Source organism: Desmodus rotundus, chromosome X (assembly GCF_022682495.2).
Source record: "Desmodus rotundus isolate HL8 chromosome X, HLdesRot8A.1, whole genome shotgun sequence".
Classification (NCBI taxonomy): Eukaryota; Metazoa; Chordata; class Mammalia; order Chiroptera; family Phyllostomidae; genus Desmodus; species Desmodus rotundus.
In genome coordinates this window covers 43,362,224-43,385,087 of record NC_071400.1, presented here as the reverse complement: position 1 = coordinate 43,385,087, position 22,864 = coordinate 43,362,224, and the positions used below count along the sequence as shown (strand labels likewise).

Below are 22,864 nucleotides of genomic sequence, written 5' to 3'. Positions count from 1 at the left end.
TATCTTACTTTGACTTTTTCAGGCAAATTTAGCAACTGAGTAGCATGAATCCCTTAAAAAACTCTTTTTTTTCTACATAAAAATATAAAATATCCCTTAAATTAAAGGTCATTATGTCTGTGCAAGTTTTAAAGTAACTTACAATGACAGAATAAGCTAAAGAACCCTCTGCTTTTCTAGACAAGGCTGTGAAACTATACCAGATTATCAGACATGAAACAAACCTAATTACACTTAATCTATTTGTGAACTTCACAATTTGGCAAAGAAAAATTTGATAAGGGTGCTTACATTGGTATACATTCATTTTTCACATTATAAGTGCACCTGCCAAGAATCTTCTCCTTTTGACAGAAAATTAGAAATATATTCTAGAAGAAAATGCATTGTCCCTAGGCCCTCCTTGGGATGTATCTATTAGAGAAGCAAAGAAAGGTCATGCCAGTACCACCATTATTTGTAGGAAACAAGAAAAGTGATTATCTCAAACCATACTAAAGGCAAATCAAATTCAATTTTAAAATCACTTTCACGGGTACTTGTAAAAAATTCCAGTACATTTAAAAATGCAGAATTAGAGACATAAAGCTGACTTGAAAATAGGACACGCATTAACACAGCAAAAAAAAAAAATACACTGGAGGAAGAAATAAGCAATAAAATTGAAGCAGTAATAATGGCAGCCCCAATAAATTTTACTAAAGGGATGTATACACTTTTCCGAAAGAACTCAGTACTTTACTAAATTTTAGGCTCTGAATCTGCTGCAGATGTAGGCAGAAGGATAAGGGAGAAAAACATTCCATATTCATGAATTTCATGTGCTCTTGCTACTGCACGCTAACCATATGTTGTCAAACCATAAATTAACCATAAATTAGCAAACTAATCAATTAGCAACTTGTAAATTATGTTTTGTGTTGACACTTCCACTTATATCAAGGTCATTAGTAGGGGCAGTTAGCATATTAAAAAAAGTTAAGAAAAAACAAACAGTCTATAGTCAGAGGCATGCTTGATTACTTTGCCAGGTTCATATAATAGTAGTTCTATATGCTTATACCTGCAGTTCTGTACATCCACTATCAGTTAAACAGACAAATCACTAGGGCAAGACAAGATGTATCAAAACATAACAATCCATTATTTTTTGTTTAACGTTAGCTAATTGATATCCATCAACAATGATACTTATAAAATCTATGCCTTAATACCAAGACTTAAAACCGAGACAGTTTCTGTCAGTGATTGAGATGGCTCCTTTCCTATTACTGGTATGAAGAAACCAGCAAAAAATAATATAGGTTTTCCATGTATCAAAGAAAAATGCATGACTCAGCACTATATATTTGGGAAAAAAAATTAGTCCTCTCATATAACTAGAGGGTTACAGTGGTGTACTTGATAATGTGGTCTCACTGAAAATAATGTCTGCATTTTACATAATGATGCTTAATATTAAACTACTGAAAGAGTTATACAGATTGACAACCTGACTATTTTGGGTGTTGTCGCTAAAGCTTTGGAGTGTTGCTTCTGACTCTAGCAGATGTAAGATTCCATCTCTGTCTGCCAAAGAGATTGAGGCAACAAAATTTTTATTTAGCTAGGTGTGTGTGAGGGGGAGGAGGTGAATTTCTAAGCAGTGTGATATTACCCTACCAAAACCTTCTATGTCCCTGCTCTCTACACATCCTTGGCTTGATAATTCATACATAGTTTGCTAGTATAATTTTTTTGTGGGAGTTACATTTTTGATTAATAGGTTAATCAACAGTTAACATGGATTGGCTGAGACCTTGTGACTGTAGGGAACTATATTTATTTACAGTTTTGATTTTAGAGGCTACATTTCTGAAAGTGGATCCTTTACTTTTACTATTGCATTTAAGCTGTGGGTGGGCAGGAGAGCATGGTAGTGGGCATAATCAACTCTGAAATGTTGTCTACTTCTCTAACTCCTTTCCCTTCTCTCTTCACCTCCTATCCAAGAGTAGAGGTAGGTAATGGAGCACATTTGGATAATATTGAAATAAAGATAATATTGAGAGTAGTGAAGATAATCTGCAAAAGGCCATTCCCCTCTTATTTTCTCAATTAACCTCATACCCTAGAAACTTGTACATATAGTAATTCCAATCAGTGCAATCCTAGTAAATATGAGCAAGACAATTTGCCCCTTATGCAGTCTTTTCTGTGGTTCCTTCAGTACTTAAGACAATTTTATCCTGGTCTCCTACTCTTTTTATTTTTAAAGGTGTCTGTTCTTTGTGCTTCCCAAACAGTATGCTTACTGATTTAAATTCTACACAATGAATTCTTTCTTTACCTCAGACATTGATGACACACCTCAGTCCATTTACTTCAGTGTATTCCTGACTTCAGTGTGTACAATGGGGTAGTTTCGTCTCTCTTGACTCTGACTGAAAGGGAATAGTGGGTATATCTAATTTTATTCTATGTGAGTAATTGCACAAAATGTGTTAAATTGCCATGATTTTTCATGTCACCTTTGCCTCACATTTTTTAGGTCTCAGATATCAGATTGCATGGAAAAGTATTGTAGCAATCCATGAGGACAATTTACTTTAATGGTGTACAATATGTCCAGCTACTAGAGGAACTATTGTCAATGAATACTACAGATCCATGTCCAAAAGAGTTTTCTGCATGCCTCACTTCAGAAGTGATTAGGCATCATCTGACCCCAGATGTATTCTCCAGTCATTTCTTATTTCATTATCATCATAATGACATGGCTAGTGCTAAGTATTAAAGAAATGATTATTAGACTAGTCAGGGAAGTCTAGAAAATTCAAGAATTTAATTAGACATTATATATTTTTTCCTTAAATTATTGAAGATGTCCTAAGATACCTGAGTGAGAGAAACTCATAGAAAAATTGAGCATGAAAACAAATAGAAAGCCAATTTGATATCTGAGGCCAAATTCAAAAATACAACTTCAACAGACATTGCTGATCAATCATAGGCATCATAATATTTTTATTTCACTAGTATCTTTCTCAGATGCAAAGATTCATGAATAACTCAAATAGAGCTCCCCATAGTATTCCTACTAATAAAAGGGGAAATTGAGGTTAAAGGTTTTGAAGGATTGTTTTAACTACTCAAAGCCCAGTTAGACATCTTTAGATATTTCTAAATCTTCAGCCATAACTGGCTCAATTTAAAATTGTTAATAGACTTCAGGCCAAGACAGAGGTGTAGGTAGATACCCTTTGCTGCCTCACAAAACCAAAAGGACAATAACCAATTAAAAAAAAAAAAAAAAAAACAGAACTGCTAGAAAATTGAACTGTATGGAAATCCAACAACCAAGGAGTTAAAGAAGAAACATTCATCCAGACCACTAGGAAGGACAGAGACAGGCACGTTGGGCAGAGAGGATGCGTAGCCAGGCTATGGCTGGTGAAGTGGGCAGGAGAGGTGGTGGCTGGTGCACCCAGTGGCCCCACATTTGTGTGCAAATAAACCAGGAGGAACAACTGGGGAATAGGACAGACTGTGCAACCCAGGATTCCAGTAGAGGGAAATAAAGTCTCAAAACCTCTGGCTATAAAAACCTCTGTGGGTTGTGGCAGTGGGAGGAACTCTCAGTCACACAGGAGAGTATTTTGGAGGCATCCAGGGGTTCCTAGAATCTACAGAAACCCACCAACCTGGGAATCCAAACCAGAAGGGCCCAATTCACTTGTGGGTACTGGAGGAAGTGACTGAAAGCAGGACGAAAGCCCACCAAGCAACATTGTTCCCTCTTTGACCCCTCCCCCACATACAGCTCCACAACACAGTTAAGTGGGTTGCCATGTCCTGGCTAATACCTAAGGCTCCATCCCTTACAACATAACACGTATGCTGAGACAAAAAAATATGTCTCTAATGAAAGAAAACATCAAAACTGTAAACAGAGAATTAAGCGATGAGGAGATAAGTAACCTGTCAGATGCAGAGTTCAAAACACTGGTAATCAAGATGTTCACAGAAATGATTGAGCATAGCCACAAAATAAAGGAATAAGTGAAGGCTATACAAAGTGAAATGAAGAAAAATGTACAGGGAATCAACAGTGATAGGTAGGAAACGGGGACATAAATCAACAACTTGAGACAGAAAGAAGAAAAAGAACCTCAACTGGAACAGAATGAAGAAACAAGAATTCAAAAAAATGAGGAGAGGCTGAAGAACCTCTGGGGCAACTTGAAACGTTCCAACATCTGAATCATAGAGGTGCCAGAAGGAGAACAGGAAGGGCAAGAAATTGAAAAGTTATTTGAACAAATAATGAAGGAAACTTCCCCGATTTGATGAAGGAAATAGATGTGTGAGTCCAGGAAGATCAGAGAGCCCTAGAGAAGTTGGACCCAAGGAAAAACACACCAAGACACATCATAATTAAATTACCCAAGATGAAAGATAAGGAGAGAATCTTAAAAGCAGCAAGAGAAAAGGAGACAGTTACGTACAAAGGAGCTCCCATAAGACTTTCAGCTGATTTCTCAAAAGAAAACTTACAGGCAAGAAGGGGCTAGAAAGAAGTTTTCAAAGTCATAAAAAGGCAAGGACCTACATCCAAGGTTACTCTACCCAGCAAAGCTATCATTAGAAAGGAAGGCTAGATAAAGTGCTTCCTAGATGAAGTCAAGTTCAAGAAGTTTATCATCACCAAGCCCTTATTATATGAAATGTGAAAGGGACTTACCTAAGAAAAAGGTGACCAAAACTATGAACAAAAAAATGACAATGAACTTAAAACTATCAACAACTGAACCTAAAAACAAAAGCAAACTAAGCAAACAACTAGAAGAGGAACAGAATCACATAATGGAGATCACATGGAGGGTTATCTGTGGGGAGAGGAAGGGGGAGAATGGGGGAAAAGGTACAGGGAATTAGAAGCATAATTGGTAGGTACAAAATAGACAGGGGTTTGTTAACAATAGCATAGGAAATGGAGAACACAAAGAACTTATATGTACAACCCATGGACATAAACTAAGGGGGGTAATGCTGGATGGCTGGGGGTGCAGGGCAGAGGTGCATAAATGGGACAATTGTAATAGTATAAGCAGTAAAATATACTTAAAATGAAATTGTTAATAAATGTTGCATAATTTATAGATTCAATGCAATCCTTATTAGAGTACCCATGACATATTTCACAGATATAGAACAAACATTTCAGAAATTTATATGGAACCATAAATGACCCTGAATAGCTGCAGCAACTTTGAGAAAGAAGAACAAAGCAGGAGGGATCACAATACCTGATATCAAACTGTATTTCAAGGCCACTGTAATCAAAACAGCCTGGTACTGGCATCAAAACAGGCACATAGACCAATGGTACAGAACAGAGAGCCCAGAAATAAACTCAAGTCTTTACGGTCAATTAATATTTGACAAAGGAGGCAGGAGCATAAAATGGAGCAAAAACAGCCTCTTCAACAGATGGTGTTGGGAGATCTGGACAGCTACGTGCAAAAAAAATGAAACTCGATCACCAACTTACGCCATACACAAAAATAAACTCAAGATGGATAAAAGACTTAAATATAAGTTGTAACACCATAAAAGTCCTTGAGGAAAATATTGGCAGGAAAATCTCAGACATTCCACGTAGCAACATCCTCACAGACATGTCCCCTAAAGCAAGGGACATAAAGGAAAGAATAAACAAATGGGACCTCATCAAAATAAAAAGCTTCTGCATGGCTAAAGAAAACAGCACCAAACTACAAAGAGAACCAACGCTAATAAAATGAGTGATGTAAAACTAATGAAAATAACAATGATAATAATAATAATAATAATAATAATAATATACAATAACTTGCAAATTCTCTGGAGTATCAAAGGGACATTTCTTTCACTGTCTCAGCTGTTGGGATGCCCCCTCTTTGGGTCCAACTCTGGTCTTTTCACAGTTCTAGGTGTTATTGTCTCACTTGTGGGAATTAAAAGATAAAAAAAAGAAGAAGGAATGAAGAACAGATATAAAGGGAAAAAAAGAAGGAATAGAACAAGAAAGAAGGAAAGGAAGGAAGAAGGGTTAAAAGAAAAAAATAATCCCAGCAGCGGGATTATTTCCTTTTGTAAAGGAAAGGAGAAACAAATGGGACCTCATCAAGATAAAAAGCTTCTGCAGGGCTAAAGAAAACAGCATTAAAATACAAAGAGAACCAACAGTATGGGAAAACATATTTGCTAATGATACCTTAGACAAGGGCCTGATCTCCAAAATATATAAAGAACTCACACGACTGCACTCCAGGAAGACAAACAACCCGATTAAAAAATGGGCAAAGGACTTGAACAGACACTTCTCCAAGGAAGACATACAGAGGGCCCAGAGACATATGAAAAGATGCTCAGCATCACTAGCCATCAGAGAGATGCAAATTAAAACCACAATGAGGTACCATCTCACACCAGTCAGAGTGGCCAACATAAACAAATCCACAAACAAATGTTGGAGAGGATGCAGAGAAAAGGGAACCCTAGTGCACTGTTGGTGGGAATGCTGACTGGTGAGGCCACTGTGGAAAACAGTATGGACTTTCCTCAGAAAACTAAAAATGGAACTGCCCTTTGACCCAGCAATTCCGCTGCTGGGATTATACCCTAAGAACCCTGAAACACCAATCCAAAAGAACCTGTGCACCCCAATGGTCATAGCAGCACAATTTACAATAGCCAAGTACTGGAAGCAAGCTAAGTGCCCATCAGCAAACGAGTGGATCCAAAAACTATGGTATATTTACATAATGGAATTCTATGCAGCAGAGAGAAAGAAGGAGCTTATACCCTTTGCAACAGCATGGATGGAACTGGAGAGCATTATGTTAACTGAAAGAAGCCAGACGGTGAGGGACAAATACCATATGATCTCACCTTTAACTGGAACATAATAAGTAGAGGAAAAAAGCAAACAAAATATAACCAGAGACATTGAAATTAAGAACAATCTAACAATGGGCAGGGGGGAGTGGGGAGGGGACAGTGAGGAGAGGGGACTACAGGAACTAGTATAAAGGACACATGGACAAAATCAAGGGGGAGGGTGGAGGTGGGTTCAGCTGGGGTGGGGTGGAGGGATAGGGAGAAAAGGCATACAACTGTAATTGAATAACAATAGAAAATTAAAATTAAAAAAAAATAAATGTTGCATATATATGTATGCATGTGCATATGTATATATATTTTATAATGTATATTTAAAAATATATAAATATATTTTATAATGTATATATGTATGCATATATAATAAATATATATTATAAATCTACAACATATACTTTTTATACATTATATAATATATTATATAATATATGGATGCATATACAATTATATAATATATAATCCATATATAATATAAATCTATAGTATATTATATAAATATATGTTTATATAAACATCATATATCATATATAAATATTAATATATTGGATATATAATATTATAAATATTACATATTTATAATATTATAGCCATATACTTATATGTATATAAATATTTCTATATATTTATAAATTTATGTGTATATATACTTCACTTCTTTTTCCTAAAGGCAAACAAAACATATATGTTTGGGATATTCATGCTCTAAGTCTTGGAATGCTATTTTCTCCATCTGATCAATAGCCTTCATCCCAATTTAATAAATTTTTATATTTTCATGTATTTTTTAAATCTCTGCCGAAACACTGTGATAAAATGGGCTCCGGAGCCTACATGGTACTCATCCAAAAAATGTCCCCCATTTCAGGATCTCAGTTACACAGCTGGGTTCTGTTGGTCACTTGTCAACTTCACAGCACATCTGTTCATTCCTCAAGGATCTACTAGGCCCCATGAGCACAATGTGGTGTGTGTACAGTACTTTATACCAGAAAGCTCAGCAGCTGCAGGGGTGAGAAAGTCTCTGCTTCTCAAGTTTTTGTCTCTAGATAGTTTTGAGTAGGTTTTTTATTTTTAATCTGGTTTTCTTGTGGTTGCCTGTCCTTTATGACATTAAGATGCCTTTTCACAACAAAGTTGCTTTTGCTATTCTCAGGGCACGTGTTTCTAGCCTGGGAAAAAACAGACCAAACTATTACTGGAAAGTAAGAATTCTTGCCACATTCGGGCACCATACCTGAGAAAACATAAGAAAGATCCTGGCCACAGGTCCAAAAATGGAAATGTAGGTCATTGCTATGAAAATAATGTCCATAATTGAAGACTTTTAATTTTAGCATTAAGAGAAAATATTTATGCTGGTTCCTGATGACCAAAGTACACTTCTCTAGTAGGTCATGTGGGAAGGGTTCAGACACTTTGACCTCACATTGGAAAGTGCCATGACTGTATTGAAGCTTTTTTTTTTTTTAATCCTTTAAATACTTTTTCTCTGGGAGGTAGCAAATAGCTTTTAAGAACTCTTAGGAGAAGGAGAAAGAGAGGGAGAAAGAGAGAGACAGATGGCTGGGGAAGAGGGAGGGATGTGGAGGGAGATTCATTCCCCACTCATGTACTTTTGAAACTGTATGCATTGGAAAGGTTTATGTGTTAATGATATTGAGTTGGAATACAATGAGAATGGTGCAATAAAAAACTGAAGATACATCAAAATGAAAGTGTTAAATATGAATGGGTTTATGTCACAGACTTCATTGATTTGATTAATAGAAAATTATTGTTTTAGATCAAGAACATCATGAAGTCTGCTTCTACAATCCTCAAAGGCCTCATTGTTAGTTTTTAGAGGAACAAGTAGTTTGGGGACAACATGTTTTAAATGAGATGTGAGGGACAAACATAACTTACAATATTATAACTAGGTCTCCCTTTTCCACAGCAATGTTTCTATATTTATATAGCCAAATCTGTTAAATATTTACTAATGGCTACAAATACAGAGCACAGAAACTTCATTAATAACATACATACTCCAAGTCCAAAATGTTCTACTCTGTCATTCATGTGTAAATTAAGTATATTATTCATATACTTCATCAACTTCCTGAATGTGTGCTAAAAATGCCAAGGAAAATCTCCTTAATCATGACATGGTGACTGCCCCGCCAGCTCTGAAATGTTGATGGAAAAGAAAAATTGTCAAAGGACCTTTTTATGATCTTTTGCATGTTACACTCATAAACTGGAATTCAGAGAACATGAATTACCCTGTTCAGGAAGGAAGGCTTAAAGTCAAACAGCCTCCAGTGGTTGCAACTAAAACCCACACAATTGTGTCAATGGCTTACTTATAAAAAGAGTCTTTCTTCCTGTGCACCATTGGGCATCCAGGATCCAATTCCCTGCTCTGTCTGATAGTTGTATAATCTCAAAAAAAAAAAATAAAGTGATTGTTATGTACTGTAAAATATTTGCCCCATTCTGATAACATCTCCTTGGGTGTTTTTATGTTAAGTTCTTTAAATGCCAAGGTATAGTAAGTGACAACCCCTATCATCTTTTATGCAGTGTGTTACAATTCTCAGCTATTGCAGTTTTGAACTAGAAAATACAAGTTGTACTGGCCTTACACTCTATGGTCAAGAAAGATGTTCAGACCTCTCTATAATGCAGCAATATAACTAATTAATTTCAATGAAGTCATCCAAATAAGTAGCTGACTCAGTGAAGTATAAAGTATTCTACCACATGTTTGGCTAAAGTGACATTGCAGGTTGATTCAATTCACTTGTCCAAGTCATCAAAATAGACTATCGGTGAGCACTAAGAGGACACAATTTTGAGTTGCATCCTTCTCCCGCTAATTCTCTCTGGATGTGATTCTCACCCAAGTACAAATAGCTGCTTCTTTACACAATAATCAAGTGTCATCTACTGAGTCTCAGGTAAAGTGGATCTCCTGTGTTCCATATTGTTCTTGTTTCCATTTCTAATGTGTGCAATGGTGAATCATTGTTTTCAAGTTCAGAATAAAAATGATGTTGAAATATTCAGACATAAAAACTGCTATTTTTATTCACTTGGTCAGGTTGATAAAGACTGGTTATTGTGGGGCTAACAATTTTATATTGCAAGAAAGCAGAAAGACCAGTACCACATTGAGTTTTGCTGAAGATAACTTGACATTGAATATAAATTCTACTTTGGTAATGATATTAGCTTAATACCACTTAAGCTATTATCACTCTAAATGTAGATTTTACAGAATTCTACATTTAACAAGATGTTTTTGGGAACGATACAAAACATACATAGTAATGTAATAAATAAGGCCAAAAATAGTAAAGAAGTTTTTAAATTTTTTTATCAGTGATTAATTAACATCTTGTAGCTGTTTTTTTTTTGCAAATACTTGAAAAAATAAAAGTAATATACTCATTAGCTTGTTTCAAGGATTGACACTGTCTCATCATTTAATCACATTTTTTTCTTTCAGTAGAAACTCCCTTTGAAACTTTCATATTCACTTTGTTTGAGAAAATGTCTTTCATAAACAATTGATTAATGAAGCTCTGTCAATCGGAAGGGATATATGTGGGTATCTGTACATAAAAAAATGGAGCATAGCCCTAGAGACAGGAAAGAACTTAGAGATCAAGAGAGAATGAGGCTTGGAAAAATGGAAAGTACTCTTTGAACTGTATGGGGCTTCCTTTCACGATAATGAAAATGTTTAAGAACTTGATAGCTGATGGTGGTACAACATTATCCAGATTCCAAAGCTACTGAATTGGATAGTTTATCATGTTAATTTTTATATTATGTATATTTTCCCTCAATTTTTATAATGTCATGAATCTGTTCTTCCTGGTTAAACTATAACATAATCAGGTTTCAAAGTATACCCCCCCCCAAAAAAGAAAGAAAATGTCTTTCACATACTGTCATGCAAAAATCTATGCTGTACATCTGAAAGTTATACAAAATAATATTGAATATAAACTAATTAAAAACTAAATTAAAAATGAATAATTTAAACCCTTACTCATTTTATTCTCATTGTCTCCTGTTTTAAAACAACACTGTTCAAACAAAATCAACAAGCATCTACGAAGCATCCAGTGATCTCAATTATTCTGCTTAGATGAAGACAGGGGTATGAGAATAAATGAGACAGAATTCCTGTCCTCATGAAGCTTACAATCTTGCTGCCATAACTAGGTGGGAGTGCACATAAAATAATACAAAATATCAAGAGTACAAAATTTACGGTCAAACAAGTGATTATAATCTCTAGGGCTAGAGAAATTATTACAGAATTTTCACAGAGGCAGTTGTATGGAGAAAGTTAAGTAGGATTTATAAAGGCATAAAAGACTAACATGAACAAAAGCATTATAGGGCCACGCAATGTATATGAAAGGCACAATTAAGAGTAGAAGGTGTAAGTACAATAAATGGTAGGAGATAATTGTAGAAGATAAATCTAGGTTAGCACCAGGCTATATAAATGTTTACCTAAGAGTTATAAATTTTATCCTATAGGAAATGGTGAATAATTTAATGATGTTGAATAGAGGAGTGACGTGATCAAGGAGGTATACATATTAGTGAGACCAGATGAATGAGAGAAAAAACAGGGAAGGTAGAGACTAATCAACATTTCAGAATGCCTATGCTAGAATGGTAGAAGTGAGAATGGAAAAGATGCAATGGCCACTGGAATTGGGAGAGAGATACAGAAGAATAAAAAATGACTCTGAGGTATCAGTGTGCTCATTGGGGCTTGATCAATGGAGACGTAGTATGTGAAGTAATGAAAATGAAGAAAATTGCAGAAAGAAAGAAGCAAAGGACTATGGGAAGAAATTTGGGGAATTCTTTCATTTGTGGTGCAGGAAAATAATGGAGCAGTAAATACTATTTTCTTTATTCTTTGCATGTGTAAATGTGCATACTCACATACACACACAAACATAGATAGACACATATACAGTCTGAGAAAAGAGATGGACAATCCAAATTCAGTTGTTTCAATTTATCTCCTATCAGTTTAGCAATTACTGTGAACTGCTGATAATCTTAATAAATGTTATTGAGGAATAGCATGATTTAATGAAGTGAGAACCAGAGTCAAAGAGATCTACATTCTAATTCAAGCTTTACCATTCACCAGCTGTGTGATCTAGTTATTCTTTGAGGCCTTATTTACTCATTTGTAGGAGGATAGTGCCTGCTTTCTCTCTCTACATAGGGTTATTGTAAAGATGAAATAAAGTGACACATTTGAGAAAAAATTTATATACTGTGAAGTACTGCAAATACAACCTTTTAAATTTTGTTATTGCATGTATATAAATCACCATATTCTGATTTGTGGTCACATTTCAGCTTCCCCCCCCCTCAAGGATATTAACATAAACTCACATGCAAATTAATTCTAGCACTTTTATTTGCTCTTAGTGGCATTTTAAGCTTTTTGACAGTAGGGTCCATATCGTAGGCTTTTCTGAACTGCCTTTACACTTTACTCTGTGTAGCACTCTGAATATTAACAGGAACTAAGTATATATTTTTACTTGAACCTGAATTTATTCTGAAAGTGAAAACAGAGCTTTCAATATGTAACATAATTTAAAAGTAGCATTCAAGCCCACATGATCCAGAACTTCTTAAAAATAATTTAAATAAACAGTGAAAGTGCAGTTCCCAGTGGCCTCACATATCTTTTTAAGTGTTTTTTTCTATAAATATGAAAATGAGTGACAAGGCATAAATTCAGTTATTAGTGACAATGATTGTAGGTATATGTAGAAGCACAATGACAAAAGACCAGCTTTGTAATTGAAATGCATTGAAAAGACTTTAACTGACTTATACAGATTATTTTTTAAGGAATATATTTTCTCAGAACACAAAGGCAATAGAATAAAAATACCATTAAGGCACAATTTCAAAACCATACCTGAAATATAAGTGAGTGCCTTTAAAAAACTATGGATGTTAAAATGTGAGAACACAGGCATTGGGGAGAATTTTTAATTTAGTAAAATCTGTGAGAAACAACCATCTAAATACTTGTCTCTAATATTTGAAGCTTCCATATTTGTTCCTAAAAGAAATCAAGCTTTTAAAATACAAAACATGAAAGTACTTACTTCCACTTGGAATCAGGTCTCTTTCTGGAATGAAGAGTTTATATCCATAATGTTTTTCTAGGACATCTGGCAGTATTTCAAGAGCAAACTGCTCTTCTTCAGGATCATCACAGTCTAAAGTATGGTGTTCCACTTTTGTGTAAGAGAGATAAGCATCATATTCCTTGTTGTCTTAAATATAAAGAAGAACAAAAAGGCTGCACATATTAGCAGGTTCTCTTAAAGTACTAAAAATCTATAACCACTAACAGACTGGAATAAGCACTATAATCAGAGACTGTTGTTAATAATTGGAAAAAATAAGTCATCTGTCATGTTATAAGAAATATAGTACATTTCAACATAACTTAATCATATTAGATGACCTGAGACTTTTATGTAATGGGGCACAGTCAAGAAGAATAATAGAGAGAATTATTACTTGTGACTCTTTAGGACTATACATACTTGTGATATTCAGTGATGTCTGATTAATTAGGTCAGTGTATTTGAATGCAGGACTAAATAGACCAAAGGCATGGATTTGAACTTTTTCCTGTGCCAGTTGGCTTGGATTTGTTACTTGGTCACAGACTACACCTAGTTTGCACAAATATGTGCAAGAGATCCAAGAGGGGCTGGGCCCTGGAGTGTGGAAGATGGTAATAATCCAGCCTTAGTCCTGGAGACACTACTCACAGTACATGCCATATTTCCAGTTGGTTATTGTCATCATCTTCATATACAAAAAAATACTTCATTACCAAATATTAGAGACAGCAGCTAGGTTTTATACAAGTGCATTCCCTATTATTCTTGCTCAATCCATGGCCAACTAATTTGACACAAACTTCAAAAAGAAGGTTTTGTTTCAAAATATACATCTTTTCAGTATTGGCAAATTAGGTTTCTCTCTTCACATATTTAGTCAGAGAGATAACTGTGCCTTGAGAATGTATATTCTTCCTCCTTTGCTTTATCGGCCTGGAGACAACCTCTCCACATATATTTTTTCCTGAAAAAAATATTAATGAATACAATATTACTCAAGGTAGTAGCCCCCACTGGTTTTAGAAGAGTTATAGTGTTTGTCAAAAGTCCCTTACTTATAGAAAACTTCTTTTTAAAATTTAACATAGTGAGCATAGACTCATATGGAATTATTAGTATTTATTAAACCCATACACTTGCAAATAATAATTTTAAAAGACAGGCAAATATTTTAAGATTTGTTTCTAAAACATGTCAATACTTTTCCATTGAAACAGATCTGATTAGAATATAGTTAAAACCTGACCATAAGGTATTTTACATAACGAAGCAGCCACTCACTTACCTATATCATTAATGATTTGGTTCTACCTGCTGAAGGAGGAAAAATGGGTAAGCATATAAAGATATATACATACCCTATGATAGGAATAGGCAGGATCCTTTGACTATCTAGAGATATGAAAGGCAGGATTGTGTTGTTCTAATTCTAGGAAGATTCCAACCTTCACCACCCTCACATGAAAGGAACTCTGGTTATTTATGTTAAGATGGTGCCTGAAGCCAGGAGTTTTGCATGTCCTTTGGCTGGAAAAGGCTTCCATAAACCTTGGTTGAGTTACTTGATTGCCTACAAGCACATGCACATGAAGGGCTGCCCTGGATAGCTGAGATAATTTGGCTTACACAGGGGGCAAATTCCATTGTCATACATTTAAAAAGCCACTTGGAAGAGAGAATGTTCATATGCAATGCTAATGAAAGAACCTCCCAGTAATCCTAGCACCTCTGCTCCTGTTCCACTCAAGTTTAGGATGCACCTGCTGGCACTTGACTTTCTCGAGCTATAATTCTTCACCTGGGACTTACAACTGGTGATGATACACAGCTGGAAGAATAAAATAGTCCAAAGGACACACAGCTCCATTCCTATGAACAGGATAGATTTCATTGTTCCTGGAGGATGATCTTGCTGCCTCAAACTCCATAATGTCCATATTATCAGACTAGACCTTTTTTCCCTCTGACTTTGACAACTTCCCTATCTCACAAACCTCCCTGAATTCAACTACTTAATTAATTATTTTGACAATAATTTGTTGAATACACAGTATGAGCCAACCTGACTCTTTCACCTGACCAGGCTTTCTAGATTCTTGCCCCATTGCTTGTCCTGACTATGACTTTTGGTGTCCAACCATGGCTAAACTCCCATACTCCTGATCCTATCATTACTTGTTGCACATGTATCTTAGTCTATATGGTGCTACAAAGACTTTCCACTAGAAAAATATTTCTCTATTTACATATCCCAAATCAAGTTATGACAATGAACATGGATGACTTTGATGTGTGTTAACATCCAACATGTCTGGATAATAAATTCTACCTAATATTCTAGAAGAACATATTATTTGAAAAAAAGTTTGCCCCTACTTTCAGTCATTTCCCTCTAAGATAAACTAAAGGTGAAGAAGTTGTGGTGGCTGGACAAAACAGGAAGAGAGCTCTCAAAGCTACCATGTCATATGTCCCAGAAACTCTGGGATGCCAAGTAGCTAGCAAGCAGTGACACAGATACCACAGCCTTAAAAATGCACTTCAGCTTTATGTATACAGCCAAATAAACCACATGGGTAGCCACAGCTGTTGCTTACAGTGAAGAGCAAGTTGGATAGAGCACAATCAACAACATGGTTCAAATAAGGTTAACAGCAAGGACTGAAAAATTTTTTTAAAACTAGCAATTCAACAATAGCACTTTTCTAGGCAAGGCTAATGAACCTTCCTCCACATTAAATTGTGCTAAGCTCATCTGAGGAACTAGGAAATAGAGTACAATGCAGTCAGAGCATTATAAAGAAGAGGGCTCACATATAGGTATACACTTCCCAATGAAAAGAGAAGTTATGAGGAAGGGAAACAAACTGTGGAAGAATTTTCCTGTTGTCACACCTGTCCTTTCTTGTTTTTTATTAATTAATTAATTAACTTATTTATTTATTTAAGTTGTTCTGCAGTTTATTCTGTATCATTTATACTTAATATTATTTACTTATTTATTTTTAACATTTTTTATTGTTGTTCAAGTACAGTTTTCTGCCTTTTCCCCCACCCCTCCTCACCACCCCAGCCCTCCCCACCTCCCTCCCCTGTTTCCACCCCCCTTTGTTATGGTCCATGTGTCCTTTATGGTTCCTGCAAACCCTTCACCCTTTTCCCATATAATCCCCTCCCCTCTCCCCTCTGGTCACTGTCAGCCTATTCTCAATTTCAGTGTCTTTGGTTATATTTTGTTTGCTTGCTCGTTTTGTTGACTAGGTTCCTGTTAAAGGTGAGATCATATGGTATTTGTCTTTCACTGCCTGCCTTATTTCACGTACCATAATGCTCTCCAGTTCCATCCATGCTCTTGCAAAGGGTACGAGCTCCTTCTTTCTTTCTATTGCATAGAATTCCATTGTGTAAATGTACCATACTTTTTTGATCCATTCAGTTACTGATGGGCACTTAGGTTGCTTCCAGCACTTGGCTATTGTAAATTGTGCTGCTATGAACATTAGGGTGCATAGGTTCTTTTGGATTGGTGTTTCAGGGTTCTTAGGATAAAATCTTAGCAGTGGAATTGCCAGGTCAAAAGGCAGTTCCAGTTTTCTGAGGAAATTCCAAGACATGGTGGATGGATTGATCCTCAGGTATCCTTTCTTGTTTTAAAACCTTGTCTTAATCCTGTTCACTATCAGGAAGTCATTCCTGTGTAAACCCAGTTCTGCTGCTATGCAAAATTTAGTGTGTAATCCTTAGCTTCAAATTGCAAAGACTGCATATCTTTGTTGCTTATTATATCCCTAGTGCCTCTTATAGTATTTTCATGTGTGAATGTGTGTGTGTGTATTGTGCTGATCCAGATAAAAATATATGTGAATACATCCTGCATAATACCTGACACATAGTAGGTACTTAATAAATATTTAATGACTAAATCATTTAGAGGTAAAATAAATAAAGCAATCATGGTTTGGTAGATTGAAATGAAATGAATTATACCAAAACTGGCTAAGAAGTCAGTCTGTTAGAGTTCATTTTATTAAAAAATAAGGCATTTTAATTTCAAGTGAAATGGATATTAATTCATATTTTTGTTTTATCCTTCTTATGACATGACATATCTGTTCATGTCCTTTTGTGCATTTATTTATTGGGGCCTAAGTGTTTTTTCATTAGTTCATCTATATATTTACATAGGAATACAATTCAAAATTGGAACAATTAAAAAAGAAGGCATTTTGAGATCCAAGATGGTGGCAGAGTAGATGGAAGTTACATTTACATCCTCCCAGAAACAAAGTGGAATAATAGCTAAAATATAGAACAATCAACCTGAATAACAAGCTGAAGGCTAGCTGAACAGAAGTCTTTTGACCAAGGATTTACAGAAGAAGCCACATTGAGATTGGTAGGAAGGGCAGAGACAAGTAAAGGGCTGTCCCTGCTCCCACAGGAAGAGGTTGAGATTCTGGAGGGATATCTCAGCTACAACAGTCCCCTCTGAGAAGCATGGAGTATCAACCCCATGTGGGGATCCACAGACCATAGCACAAGAGCAAGGAAGAGGAGCCCACATAACATCTGGTTATGAAAATCAGTGGGGATTTTGTCCGCCAGGGAGGGGCAGGAGTCTCCCAGAGACACAGGTACCCACTTAAAGGGCCAGAGTGCAAAATCTCATTTGCAATGTCTTACCTTGGGCTCTGCAGAGGGAAGATGGAGTAGACTAGAGTGTGGTGAGGAAAGACTTGGGTCTGTGGCTCCAGAAGATAGCTGAAGTTCCAGCCACCAGGATCCCTGTACTAAGTTCCTTTCCCACCCCACAGATGTCATCTTTCTTGGTTGGAACACTCCCTTCTTTATGGTATCAGCCTAGGGGAAAGCAATAGTCCCACCTTCTGGACTCCCTGTCACCCAACCATGTAGAGATCATGCACTGTGGAGGAGACAGCTGTCTGGGCCCAGGATTTAGAAGTACCAGTCAGACTCACAAGGTGTCAGTGGCTGAGTTTTGTGGCTCTGGGATGGGGGCCATTTGCCCACCTTCAGTGATCCTGACCAGAGTCTCCACCTCACTGAAATCCATTAAACACACCCTCTATAGTCTCAATTCACCCACAATCCAGACTACTGGCAGCCCTACCCTGCAGAGTTGGGGCATGCCAGGAGGTCTGGGCAGAATCCAGGAATAGACTGAATTGTGTGGCTCTAGGAGGGGGGGCATTTTTCCCTAGCACAAACTACCAGTGCAGAGCCCTTCCTTCAACACAGCCAAATTATGAATTCTTTGGGACTGATAAACTCTGCTGGCCTTACCCTCATGTCTCCCTGAAAACCTATCCCAACACAGAAGTGTGCAGATACCTTGTAGGTGGCAACTAGCCTTGGTGTAGCCTGGCAATTTTGGTGAGTGGCCTCAAACCCAGTACCGACAGAGTTTGAACCTGTCTCAATCTGGTAAACACCACTCATCTTACTTGGTGGTTTGCTGAGAACCTATCTTTTGGAACTCAATTACTACCAAAGGCTCCTTCAGTGACTGAACCTAACAAGCAGTTGGTAGGTAGAGGCATATCTCAGAGTGCCTTGGGATTTTTACCAACTTTCCCCTGGGCTCACTGCTGGTGTAATCCCACTTTGATGTGCAACTTAAACTATTCCATATACAATAAGGACCAGCAGAGCCACCCACAAACTGTTCATCATTTTGTACTTCAAACCAGGTTTCCCAGAGCCAGTACCAGGCAGTGTATGGCATTGACCTGGACCACAGTTCCTCCTAAGAGGCCACACTACTAACACACACAGTGGCCAGCTTCAGAAGACATCAGAGCAGGATCAAATTAACTCCACAAGTGGCACATCCAAAGGGAGGTCTCAGCAGGCATTAGACCCCATAGAGGCAAATTCCACTTTGTGTGTTCAGCACCTACACAGCAAGTTGTACAGTATTATCAGGGAAAATCCTCACAATCAGCCAGCATGAGGGCTAAAATCAAACATAGATGGGCTAATAACAATCAAGACTCAGTTACAAAAGGATGACTCACAGTACCCACACAAGGGACATTCCTGGAGAACCCAGCTCAAGTGATCAAGGAGACTGCCACTAAGTCCTATAGGACACTGACTGCATAAGACCACCATACCAAGACTAATGACTAATTAGTCTTAAGATAAGCTAAGACTAATGACCTAGCATATTTAACTAATACACAGAAACAAACATAAAGAAGTAGCCCAAATAGAGGGACAAAGAAATATGCCCCAAACTACTGAACAGGAGAAATCCCTAGAAAAAGAGCTAAAATAAATGAAAGCAAGCAATCTAACATAAAGTTAAAAATAATGGTTATAAGGATGCTAAAGGAATTTTGTGGGAATTTCAATGCTAAGAAAAATGGCATAAAATCTTTTAAAAAGACCAATCAAAACAAAGAATAGAGTCCTGATTGGCTAGTGCAGTTGGTTGGAGCATTGTCCTGATACACCAAGGTTGTGGAGTCAATCCCCATTCAGGGCACATACAAGAAACCGCAAATGAATGCAAAAATAAATCAAACAACAAAATAACAAATATCCCTCTCTCTTTTCCTCTCTCTCTCTTTTCCTCTCTCTCTTTCTCCTTTCCTCTCTCCATGTCTAAAAATCAATCAGTAAATATTTATAAAATAAATGAATAATACAATATCTGAAATGAAGAATACACTGGAAAGGATGAACAGTAGGTTAGATGAAGCAGAGGGTTAAACCACTGATTTGGAGTCAAGGTAGTAGAAAACATACAATCAGAGCAGCAAAAATAAAAAATAATAAAAATTGAAAGGAGTTTAAGAGACCTTTGGGACAACATGAAGCCCAACAACATCTGCATCTCAAGGGTTCCAAAAAAAAGGAAGAGAGAGAACAAAGGATTGAGAACCTATTTGAAGAGGGAATGACTGCTTCTTTAACAAGTGAAGAAAAAAGACACATGAGTGCAGGAATAACAGAGTCCCAAACAAGATAAACCCAAAGATGCCTACACCAAGATACCTTATTTTTAAAATGGCAAATGTTAAAGACACAGAGAGAATCTTAAAAGCAGCAAGAGAAAGACAGTGATTTACATACAAGGGAGCTCCCATAAGACTGTCAGCTGATTTATCGTCAGAAAAATTTCAGGCCAGAAGTGACTGGCACAAATTATTCAAAGTGATAAAAAGCAAGGATCCACATATGGTATTTGCCTTTTACTGCCTGGCTTATTTCACTTAGCATAATATTCTCCAGTTCTATCCATGCTCTTGCAAAAGGTAGGAATTCCTTTTTTATTTCTGCTGTGTAGTATTCCATTGTGTAAATAGATCATAGTTTTTTTAATCCACTCATTTAAGTCTAATGAACAAAATAAACTAATGAGCAAAACAGAACCATAGACGTGGAAGCATGGAGCAGAATAACAGTGGCCAGAGGGGCGGAAAGAAGGGGATAATGGTGCAAAGAAGGGGAAGGGACTAGTGAAAGAATATGTGTGAATGACTCATGGACATGGACAACGGTGTGGGGATTGACAGTGGGAGCAAGAGATGGGCTGGGTGGAGGATAGCATAGAAGGAAAAATTGGAACAACTATAATAGAATAACAGTTTAAAAAAAAGCAAGGATCTGTAACCAAGACTGCTTTACCCAGCAAGGATATCATTTAACTGAAGGAGAGAAATAAAGTTAAATGGAAGTCTGACAACTATGGAATTAAAGAAACCACATCCATCCACACTGGTAGGAGGAGCAGAGATGCAGAGATATGAAATGGGCTGGTCCCACACATGTGTGGTGGATAAAATATAGAGGAATATCTCAGGAGCAAAGGGTCTCAGCCTCACACTTAGGCTCCCCAGCCCAGGGTTCCAGTGCCAAGAGGATAAATCCCCATAACTTCTGGCTATGCAAACCAGTGGGGATTTAGTTAGTGGAAGAAACTGCTGTATTCCCAAGCAGTTGCTCTCAAAGGGCTCAACATGGACTTACTCAGACTGGGCTCATGACCTTTAAGCTCCAGCACTGGGATAGCTGCTTGAAAGGCACTAGTGGCAAGTGGGGAGAAACTGAAGTGTCTGGTATCAGGGCAAGTGCTGGGGGACAGCTTTCTCCCAGACAGAACTGCTGGCAGAGGCCATTCTTTCTTTTACAAGCTCACCCCACACAGATCCACAGAGCTGGAATGTGGGTGCCATATCTCAGACTCCATCAACCTGGCTCATACCATTTGGCCTGCACTGGTGATTCCTAGAGGCTCTGCTTCACCCAACTTATGGGTCCACCCAAGCTGTTACCCATGGCTTTCCATATGAATGGCTTGTTTTGGCACATGCTTCAGATTTTCTCAAGTCTTCTCAAAAAAACAACAGCCTACCTCAGTGAGCCCCCAGTACCTCTTGCTAATGCCCCTAGACCCAGAAGTAGTAGCAGCTGGCCTCAGTTCACAGTCAGCCCGTCCTTGAGCACCTCTAAGTCCAGCACATCTGAAAATCACTTTATACCTTATGCCAAGTGGCACCAGACAGATAACACGTGGTTGCTGACATTGGTCTGCACCACATGGGAAATCCTAAAGCCTGCACATCCAATGGACAGCTACAGACAACATCGAAGCACTACCACCCAACCACCTCCAAGAGCGACACTCTCAAGTGATGGACTCAGTGGGCTTCAGAGCCCTGCTGAAGTAAGTCTTGCCCTGTGGAGTGGACCCCTGTGTAGGAGACTCTTCTGCATGGTGTGGACCCAGCTCCCACTCACAAAGGCCAGTGGGGAATGAAGTCCAGCACACAGGACCCACACCCATGGATAGGTTCTCCCCTGGGAAATCAGGCCTGCATTGTACTGAGGCCGCTATGAGGCTTGCTTTTGCTAAAACTCCCCCACCCTGAATTGAGGCAGCAAACATTTACTGCATATCTTTAAAGTAACTTCCTAAAATCCATGCTGATGGAACTGGAGAGCATTATGCTAAGTGAAATAAGCCAGGCGGTGAGGGACAAATACCATATGATCTCACCTTTAACTGGAACATAATCAACAAAAGAAAAAAGCAAACAAAATATAACCAGAGACATTGAAATTAAGAACATTGTAACAATAGCCACAGGGGAGTGGGGGGGATAGTGGGGAGAGGGGTCTATAGGAGCTACTATAAAGGACACAAGGACAAAATCAAGGGGGAGGGTAGAGGTGGGGGAGGGAGGTGGGACTGGCTGGGGTGGGTTGGAGGGAAGGGGAGAAAATACAGACAATTGTAACTGAATAAAAATAAATAAATAAATTTAAAAAAATTTAAAAAAAAATCTATGCTAAACCTTCCAAGGACAAGTGTAACCAGCTTAACCACTTTTCCCTTTACATTTGCAAATATCCTTCATCTTTTATGTAATTAGCAACACCCTCTCCTTTGTTTTCTGTAACTGCCTAAAGTGAACCTATGCATAGTAAAGAGGATCACCCTCAATGTAATATGCCCAAAAAAAGCAATAAAAGCCTGTCAAGGCAAGGGTTGAGGCACTCTCCTCTTGAGATAGTGGCCGTGCCATCCCTTTTCCTCCACAGGAGTTGGTAGTCCGTGTGAATTTGTCTCGTCTCAGCCACATCACACAGAACCTGCAGGCTGGGATCCGCATCACCCTTGCAAAGCTGATCCTCTACAGAGGGTAGAGATTGGTGGTCAGTGGTCATTGTGAGTCCTTGTAGCTGACTGGCCTGGCTGAATTCCTCCCATTGACTTGCCAACA

General features: G+C 37.6%; 1 protein-coding gene across 1 annotated transcript in view; it reads right to left on the bottom strand.

Moving 5' to 3' along the window:
- IL1RAPL2 (interleukin 1 receptor accessory protein like 2) overlaps nt 1-22,864 on the bottom strand; it is a 1,002,993-nt gene that overhangs the window by 6,919 nt on the left and 973,210 nt on the right. Inside the window, exon 10 of the mRNA XM_045188489.3 lies at nt 13,080-13,250. Coding sequence (XP_045044424.2) covers nt 13,080-13,250 — 171 coding nt within the window. The remainder of the gene's footprint in view (nt 1-13,079; nt 13,251-22,864) is intronic.